The 10000-nt window shown below is 51.4% G+C and overlaps 1 protein-coding gene across 1 annotated transcript in view; it reads right to left on the reverse strand.

The window, feature by feature from the left end:
• LOC135572735 (sodium/hydrogen exchanger 9B2-like) overlaps positions 1-10000 on the reverse strand; it is a 50668-nt gene that overhangs the window by 25721 nt on the left and 14947 nt on the right. Inside the window, exon 5 of the mRNA XM_065021168.1 lies at positions 1880-2007. Coding sequence (XP_064877240.1) covers positions 1880-2007 — 128 coding nt within the window. The remainder of the gene's footprint in view (positions 1-1879; positions 2008-10000) is intronic.

Raw genomic sequence — 10000 nt, forward strand, 5'->3', positions numbered from 1 at the left:
GAATTAGAAAACAAACCCAAATTTGATAAACTCCCATATCTACTGGGGGAAATACCACAGTGTGACATCACAGCAGCCAGATTTGTGACCTGTTGCCACGAGAAAAGGGCAACCAGTGAAGAACAAACACCATTGTAAATACAACCCATATTTATGCTTATTTATTTTCTCTTGTGTACTTTAACCATTTGTACATCGTTAAAAAAAAAGTATTTAGTCAGCCACCAATTGTGCAAGTTCTCCCACTTAAAAAGATGAGAGAGGCCTGTCCCGACTTCCTAGTTAATTACAGTTACATGATTAATCAGTTTAATTGCGTAATACTAATTACAGAGAGTTATTTGATAAAAACTAATTATTCAGTTAATGATAGTAAAGACACGACACTACTATCACTGACCTCAACCCAGAGTCTCTCAGAGCGTTCACAGTCAGCCCACTGACCTCAACCCAGAGTCTCTCAGAGCCTTCACAGTCAGCCCACTGACCTCAACCCAGAGTCTCTCAGCCCAGTCTCCACTGACCTCAACCCAGAGTCTCTCAGAGCCTTCACAGTCAGCCCACTGACCTCAACCCAGAGTCTCTCAGAGCGTTCACAGTCAGCCCACTGACCTCAACCCAGAGTCTCTCAGAGCCTTCACAGTCAGTCCACTGACCTCAACCCAGAGTCTCTCAGAGCCTTCACAGTCAGCCCACTGACCTCAACCCAGAGTCTCTCAGAGCGTCAGCCCACAGACCTCAACCCACTGACCTCAACCCAGAGTCTCTCAGAGCGTTCGTCAGTCACAGACCTCAACCCAGAGTCCACTGACCTCAACCCAGAGTCTCTCAGAGCTCTCAGAGCGTTCACAGTCAGCCCACTGACCTCAACCCAGAGTCTCTCAGAGCGTTCACAGTCAGCCCACTGACCTCAACCCAGAGTCTCTCAGAGCATTCACAGTCAGCCCACCGACCTCAACCCAGAGTCTCTCAGAGCGTTCACAGTGAGTCCACTGACCTCAACCCAGAGTCTCTCAGAGCGTTTAGTCAGTCCACAGACCTCAACCCAGAGTCTCTCAGAGCGTTCAGCCCACTGACCTCAACCCAGAGTCTCTCAGAGCGTTCACAGTCAGCCCACTGACACCCGTATCAGACCACAGCAAAATCACAGTCTACTTGAACAGAGCAATACTCAATCGTGAGGCATCAAAGGAACGGAACACTATTAAGAAATGCTATAGATGGAAGGAAAGTAGTGTGGAAACCTACCAAAACACTATTAGGCAACAAATTCAATCCCTTTTAGGCACCTTCCCGGACTAAAAGTTTCACTGTAATAGTTAAGATGTAAACTTGGCAGTAGAAAAACCTAAACAGGATATTTGACCTCTCAGCTTCAAATCTAAAAAATGTCAAGCAGACAACCTAAGACAATGAACAACAATGACAAATGGTTTGATGAAGAATGTAAAAACCTAAGAAAGAAATTGAGAAACCTGTCCAAACAAAAACGCAGAGACCCAGAAAACCTGAGTCTACGCCTTCACTATGGTGAATCACTAAAACAATACAGAAATACACTACGGAAAAAGAAGGAACAGCACGTCAGAAATCAGCTCAATGTAACTGAAGAATCCATAGAATCTAACCACCTCTGGGAAAATTTAAACAATTAACAACATGAAGAGTTATCTATCCAAACCGGGGATAAATGGGTAAACCACTTCTCAAACTGGCTCTATAACAAAGAACAAACAGCAAAAACATATACATGATCAAATACAAATCTTAGAATCAACCATTTAAGACTACCAGAACCCACTGGATTATCCAATTACCTTGAACGAATTACAAACCCTACAACCCAAAAAGGTGACACTGTGTTGAGGTGTGAGTTTACCCCAGTACGAATCCCCAGACCCAGGGCAAGCCCATCAGGAAGTGAGACATCACAGCTACTGTTGATGCCTCCACTGTACACGGTCCTACTGCCAGTCGCACACACACCGCCTTGAGTCTGCGGAGAGCCTGTTGAACACATACACCTTCAGCTGTAAAAACCATGGAGAAATCTCTCTCTCTGTCTGTCTGTCTCTCTCGGTCTCTCTGTCTCTCTGTCTCTCTGTCTCTCTGTCTCTCTGTCTCTCTCTCTCTCTCTCTCTCTCTCTCTCTCTCTCTCTCTCTCTCTCTCTCTCTCTCTCTCTGTTGCTTATGTGTCATGGATGAATAAAGTGGTGGTGGTTTTTCCTAAAGAAGAGTGTCTTGTAGATCGTATGGTTGAGCATGGTGTACTTCTTAAAGAAGAGTGTCTGGTTGATCGTATGGTTGAGCATGATGTCCTTCTTAATGTTTATTCAAGTTACGCTGCTTTTTTTCTCCGTAAACAAGGGTAACGATTTCAAATGTACCTCCGTTTATTCCCAATGAGCTATTGGAGCGTGAGTTATTACGGTTTGGGAAATTTGCAAGTTCAGTTAAGATTGTTCCGTTGGGTTGCAAACACTCAGCTTTGAAACAGGTTCTGTCATTTCAAACACTCGGCTCTGAAACAGGTTCTGTCATTTCAAACACTCTGCTCTGAAACAGGTTCTGTCATTTCAAACACTCTGCTCTGAAACAGGTTCTGTCATTTCAAACACTCGGCTCTGAAACAGGTTCTGTCATTTCAAACACTCTGCTCTGAAACAGGTTCTGTCATTTCAAACACTCGGCTCTGAAACAGGTTCTGTCATTTCAAACACTCTGCTCTGAAACAGGTTATGTCGTTTCGGCGACAGGTGTTTATGTTTTTGGACTCACCGGAGCAGACTTTGGAGTTATTGTTTAAAGTCAAGTATGACAATAGACTGTATACGACTTATGCTGGTACGGGTAGTCAACGGTGTTTTGAGTGTGGGGATGTTGGTCATAAGCGACATGCTTGCCCAAAAAGGGAGAAGGCCGAGGGAGGGGCGCAGGTGGTCCTCGTAACACCTGGGCCCACTGATGTAGGGAGAGGTGGGCCGACAGCGGTAGAGCAGCCACAAGCACCTGTTGCTGAGGAACAAGTTGTCTGTGTTGAGGGCACGGAGTTGCAACTTGTATTAGAGGGAACTGTTATGCTACAGAAAAGTATTGTTGTAGAAGATAAGGATGTATCTGAAGAGCCAGTTCCTCAGACTGGTGAGGAGTTGCACAGTACGAGTGCTGGGGTACAGGAGGGGGTTCATGTGGAGCTAATCTCTCAGGTAGTGGAGGAGATGCCCACTATGAGGTTCAGGTGGGGCTAGTCTCCCAGGTAGTGGGAGACTCGATATTCGATTCAGACTGGGTCCACTCCACGGTTACCAGGGGGGCTTCAGACTGGGTCCGCTCCACGGTTACCAGGGGGGTTTCAGACTGGGTCCGCTCCACGGTTACCAAGGGGGATTCAGATGGGGTCCGCTCCACGGTTACCAGGGGGCTTAAGGGGGATTCGGGGGTCCGCTCCACGGTTACCAGGGGGATTCAGACGGGGTCCGCTCCACGGTTACCAGGGGACGCCGCTCCCACGGTTAAGGGGGCTTCAGGGGTCCGCTCCACGGTTACCAGGGGGTTTCAGACTGGGTCCGCTCCACGGTTACCAGGGGGATTCAGACGGGGTCCGCTCCACGGTTACCAGGGGGCTTAAGACGGGGTCCGCTCCACGGTTACCAGGGGGTTTCAGACGGGGTCCGCTCCACGGTTACCAGGGGGGATTCAGACGGGGTCCGCTCCACGGTTACCAAGGGGGATTCAGACAGGGTCCGCTCCACGGTTACCAGGGGGGCTTCAGTGGGGCAGAGATGGGATGATTCAGCGGGAGAGGCAGAGACTTTGGGGGGGTTTCTAGGCTCTGATGTATTTCAGAAAAAGAACTGGGAGGGTGTAGTGGAGAAAGTGTCAAGACTGTCAACATGTTAATGGGTGCTACTCCAGCTGTCTTATAGGGGAAGGGTACTGGTAGCTAATAATCATGCTGCCTCTTACCTGTGGCACAGACTAATGATTTTACAGCCACCAAAGGGTCTGATACAAGAGCTTCAGAGGACCCTTGTCAATTTCTTCTGGTCTGGACAACACTGGATTAAAGCTGCCACTGCACGAGGTGGGAAAGGCCTGGTGGACATTTCTTCCAGGATCATGGCTTTCCGGCTTCAAGCAGTCCAGATACTGTTGTACAGTGACGGTTCTAGCAGTCCAGAGACTGTTGTACTGTGTTGGTTCTAGCAGCCCAGAGACTGTTGTACTGTGACGGTTCTAGCAGCCCAGAGACTGTTGTACTGTGTTGATTCCAGCAGCCCAGAGACTGTTGTACTGTGACGGTTCTAGCAGCCCAGAGACTGTTGTACTGTGACGGTTCTAGCAGCCCAGAGACTGTTGTACTGTGACGGTTCTAGCAGCCCAGAGACTGTTGTACTGTGTTGATTCCAGCAGCCCAGAGACTGTTGTACTGTGACGGTTCTAGCAGCCCAGAGACTGTTGTACTGTGACGGTTCTAGCAGCCCAGAGACTGTTGTACTGTGTTGATTCCAGCAGCCCAGAGACTGTTGTACTGTGACGGTTCTAGCAGCCCAGAGACTGTTGTACTGTGACGGTTCTAGCAGCCCAGAGACTGTTGTACTGTGACGGTTCTAGCAGTCCAGAGACTGTTGTACAGTGTTGATTCCAGCAGCCCAGAGACTGTTGTACTGTGATGGTTCTAGCAGCCCAGAGACTGTTGTACTGTGTTGATTCCAGCAGCCCAGAGACTGTTGTACTGTGACGGTTCTAGCATCCCAGAGACTGTTGTACTGTGACGGTTCTAGCATCCCAGAGACTGTTGTACTGTGACGGTTCTAGCAGCCCAGAGACTGTTGTACTGTGACGGTTCTAGCAGTCCAGAGACTGTTGTACAGTGTTGATTCCAGCAGCCCAGAGACTGTTGTACTGTGACGGTTCTAGTTGCCCAGAGACTGTTGTACTGTGACGGTTCTAGCAGCCCAGAGACTGTTGTACTGTGACAGTTCTAGCAGCCCAGAGACTGTTGTACTGTGTTGATTCCAGCAGCCCAGAGACTGTTGTACTGTGACGGTTCTAGCAGCCCAGAGACTGTTGTACTGTGACGGTTCTAGCAGCCCAGAGACTGTTGTACTGTGACGGTTCTAGCAGCCCAGAGACTGTTGTACTGTGACGGTTCTAGCAGCCCAGAGACTGTTGTACTGTGTTGATTCCAGCAGCCCAGAGACTGTTGTACTGTGACGGTTCTAGCAGCCCAGAGACTGTTGTACTGTTCTAGAGCCCAGAGTTCTAGCAGCCCAGAGACTGTTGTACTGTGACGGTTCTAGCAGTCCAGAGACTGTTGTACAGTGTTGATTCCAGCAGCCCAGAGACTGTTGTACTGTGATGGTTCTAGCAGCCCAGAGACTGTTGTACTGTGACGGTTCTAGCAGCCCAGAGACTGTTGTACAGTCATGGTTCTAGCAGCCCAGAGACTGTTGTACTGTGATGGTTCTAGCAGCCCAGAGACTGTTGTACTGTGACGGTTCTAGCAGCCCAGAGACTGTTGTACTGTGACGGTTCTAGCAGCCCAGAGACTGTTGTACTGTGACGGTTCTAGCAGCCCAGAGACTGTTGTACTGTGACGGTTCTAGCAGCCCAGAGACTGTTGTACTGTGATGGTTCTAGCAGTCCAGAGACTGTTGTACTGTGACGGTTCTAGCAGCCCAGAGACTGTTGTAAAGTGACGGTTCTAGCTGGGTTGACAACAGCCTACACACTGATGAGGAGAGCGGGCTCTTTGGGCTTAGACAAGCACCCTTTCCTCTTAAAGCTGGAGGAGGGTGATTTGTCTGGCCTGTCTCCATTCTATGAGTGTGTTATGGAGGCTTGGAGAGTTTCATCTTAAAGCTGTAGGAGGGTGATTTGTCTGGCCTGTCTCTATTCTGTAAGTCTGTTATACAGGCTTGGAGAGTTTCATCTTAAAGCTATAGAGGAGGGTGGTTTGTCTGGCCTGTCTCCATTCTGTAAGTCTGTTATACAGGCTTGGAGAGTTTTCGACATGTCCCGTATGGCCGGTACGCCACCAGAGATGTGGCTTTTTGAAGAGCCTCTTTTTTATAACACCATCTAGTCCTGTGCTCTGGGTTCAGCCTGTTTGGTGTGGGGTGTACTAAGCTGGGTCATCTTATGTGGAGCAGGAGCAGATCGCTGGAGGAGCTGGAGAAAGAGTGGGGATCCGGTCTTCACGCCTACTGAGGAAGGTCGTCGCTGAGGTCTGTGACTCCTTGCCAGTGCTTCATCTGCAGTATGTGACACTTCCAATTCTGATCGGTGGAAGGAGGGTCTGGATTATGTGTTCCCTGCACTGATTGTTAGTGCTGCGATGGGGGCATTAGAGGAGGACGGAGGGTCTGGATTATGTGTTCCCTGCACTGATTGTTAGTGCTGCGATGGGGGCATTAGAGGAGGACGGAGGGTCTGGATTATGTGTTCCCTGCACTGATTGTTAGTGCTGCGGTGGGGGCATTAGAGGAGGACGGAGGGTCTGGATTATGTGTTCCCTGCACTGATTGTTAGTGCTGCGGTGGGGGCATTTGAAGAGGAGGTGGGGATGCTGCTCTATGTGATACCCCGGACTGGGGAGTTCAAGGAGCTGGGGGGGTTCAAGGAGCTGGGGGGAGTTCAAGGAGGTGGGGGGTCAAGGATTATGGGGGTTCAAGGAGGTGTGGGGGTTCAAGGAGGTGGGGGTTCAAGGAGCTGGGGTCTGAGTTCAAGGAGCTGGGGAGTTCAAGGAGCTGGGGGAGTTCAAGGAGGTGGGGGGTTCAAGGAGCTGGGGAGTTCAATGAGCTGGGGGTTCAAGGAGGTGGGGGTTCAAGGAGCTGGGGGGAGTTCAAGGAGCTGGGGGTGTTCAAGGAGCTGGGGAGTTCAAGGAGCTGGGGGAGTTCAAGGAGCTGGGGAGTTCAAGGACCTGGGGAGTTCAAGGAGCTGGGGAGTTCAAGGAGCTGGGGAGTTCAAGGAGCTGGGGGAGTTCAAGGAGCTGGGGGAGTTCAAGGAGGTGGGGGGGTTCAAGGAGGTGGGAAAGAAGGCCATTTACAACATTTGTGTAAAAGTGTCCCATGCCTCTTCCCTGGAAGGGGTAAAATCGACGAGGTGGGCGGGTGTGTTTGGTCCAGGTGCCCCCCCATAAGGATGTTGGCGATCTTTATACAAACTGCCTATTGATAAGAGGACAGCTGACCTCCAATGGAGGATAACACATGGAGCCATAGCCACCAACATGCATCTGGTACACCTGGACCCTACTGTTGGGGAGGGGTGTCCATTCTGCATCTGGTACACCTGGACCCTACTGTTGGGGAGAGGTGTCCATTCTGCATCTGGTACACCTGGATCCTCCTGTTGGGGAGGGGTGTCCATTCTGCATCTGGTACACCTGGATCCTACAGTTGGGGAAGGGTGTCCATTCTGCATCTGGTACACCTGGATCCTACTGTTGGGGAGGGGTGTCCATTCTGCATCTCCTACACCTGGATCCTGCAGTTGGGAGGGGGGGATCCATTCTGCATCTGGTACACCTGGATCCTACTGTTGGAGAGGGGTGTCCATTCTGCATCTGGTACACCTGGATCCTACTGTTGGGGAGGGGTGTCCATTCTGCATCTGGTACACCTGGATCCTACTGGGGGAGGGGTGTCCATTCTGTGTCTGGTACACCTGGAGCTGTTGGGGAGGGGTGTCCATTCTGTGTCTGGTACACCTGGATCCTACTGTTGGGGAGGGGTGTCCATTCTGCATCTGGTACACCTGGATCCTAGGTGGGGGAGGGGTGTCCAATCTGGTACACCTGGATCCTACTGTTGAGGAGGGGTGTCCATTCTGCATCTAGGGGGAGTACACCTGATCCTACTGTTGGGGAGAGGTGTCCATTCTGCATCTGGTACACCTGGATCCTACTGTTGGGGAGGGGTGTCCATTCTGTGTCTGGTACACCTGGACCTACTGTTGGGGGAGGGGTGTCCATTCTGTGTCTGGTACACCTGGATCCTACTGTTGGGAGGGGTGTCCATTCTGCATCTGGTACACCTGGATCCTACTGTTGGGGAGGGTGTCCATTCTGTGTCTGGTACACCTGGACCCTACTGTTGGGGAGGGGTGTCCATTCTGCATCTGGTACACCTGGGTTGGGGAGGGGTGTCCATTCTGTGTCTGGTACACCTGGACCCTACTGTTGGGGAGTGGTGTCCATTCTGTGTCTGGTACACCTGGATCCTACTGTTGGGGAGGGGTGTCCATTCTGCATCTGGTACACCTGGACCCTACTGTTGGGGAGAGGTGTCCATTCTGCATCTGGTACACCTGGATCCTCCTGTTGGGGAGGGGTGTCCATTCTGCATCTGGTACACCTGGATCCTACAGTTGGGGAAGGGTGTCCATTCTGCATCTGGTACACCTGGATCCTACTGTTGGGGAGGGGTGTCCATTCTGCATCTCCTACACCTGGATCCTGCAGTTGGGAGGGGGGGATCCATTCTGCATCTGGTACACCTGGATCCTACTGTTGGAGAGGGGTGTCCATTCTGCATCTGGTACACCTGGATCCTACTGTTGGGGAGGGGTGTCCATTCTGCATCTGGTACACCTGGATCCTACTGTTGGGGAGGGGTGTCCATTCTGTGTCTGGTACACCTGGACCCTACTGTTGGGGAGGGGTGTCCATTCTGTGTCTGGTACACCTGGATCCTACTGTTGGGGAGGGGTGTCCATTCTGCATCTGGTACACCTGGATCCTACTGTTGGGGAGGGGTGTCCAATATTCATCTGGTACACCTGGATCCTACTGTTGGGGAGGGGTGTCCATTCTGCATCTGCTACACCTGGATCCTCCTGTTGGGGAGGGGTGTCCATTCTGCATCTGGTACACCTGGATCCTACTGTTGGGGAGGGGTGTCCATTCTGCATCTGGTATACCTGGACCCTACTGTTGGGGAGGGGTGTCCATTCTGTGTCTGGTACACCTGGATCCTACTGTTGGGGAGGGTGTCCATTCTGCATCTGGTACACCTGGACCCTACTGTTGGGGAGGGGTGTCCATTCTGCATCTGGTACACCTGGACCCTACTGTTGGGGAGAGGTGTCCATTCTGCATCTGGTACACCTGGATCCTCCTGTTGGGGAGGGGTGTCCATTCTGCATCTGGTACACCTGGATCCTACAGTTGGGGAAGGGTGTCCATTCTGCATCTGGTACACCTGGATCCTACTGTTGGGGAGGGGTGTCCATTCTGCATCTCCTACACCTGGATCCTGCAGTTGGGAGGGGGGGATCCATTCTGCATCTGGTACACCTGGATCCTACTGTTGGAGAGGGGTGTCCATTCTGCATCTGGTACACCTGGATCCTACTGTTGGGGAGGGGAGTCCATTCTGCATCTGGTACACCTGGATCCTACTGTTGGGGAGGGGTGTCCATTCTGTGTCTGGTACACCTGGACCCTACTGTTGGGGAGGGGTGTCCATTCTGTGTCTGGTACACCTGGATCCTACTGTTGGGGAGGGTGTCCATTCTGCATCTGGTACACCTGGACCCTACTGTTGGGGAGGGGTGTCCATTCTGCATCTGGTACACCTGGATCCTACTGTTGGGGAGGGGTGTCCATTCTGCATCTCCTACACCTGGATCCTACTGTTGGGGAGGGGTGTCCATTCTGCATCTGGTACACCTGGATCCTCCTGTCGGGGAGGGGTGTCCATTCTGCATCTGGTACACCTGGACCCTACTGTTGGGGAGGGGTGTCCATTCTGCATCTGGTACACCTGGATCCTACTGTCGGGGAGGGGTGTCCATTCTGCATCTCCTACACCTGGATCCTCCTGTCGGGGAGGGGTGTCCATTATGTGTCTGAAACTCTGGCACATCTGTTCTTACAGTGTCCCAGGTTGGTCGGATGATTGACCTGATCACTTCTTGGTTCTCAGCTTTGGGAGAGGTGTTCTCCTCCCAACTGTTGATATTTGGGCTGTAGTACAAATTTAGTCGAAGGGGT

Source organism: Oncorhynchus nerka, linkage group LG8 (assembly GCF_034236695.1).
Source record: "Oncorhynchus nerka isolate Pitt River linkage group LG8, Oner_Uvic_2.0, whole genome shotgun sequence".
NCBI classification, from domain to species: domain Eukaryota; kingdom Metazoa; phylum Chordata; class Actinopteri; order Salmoniformes; family Salmonidae; genus Oncorhynchus; species Oncorhynchus nerka.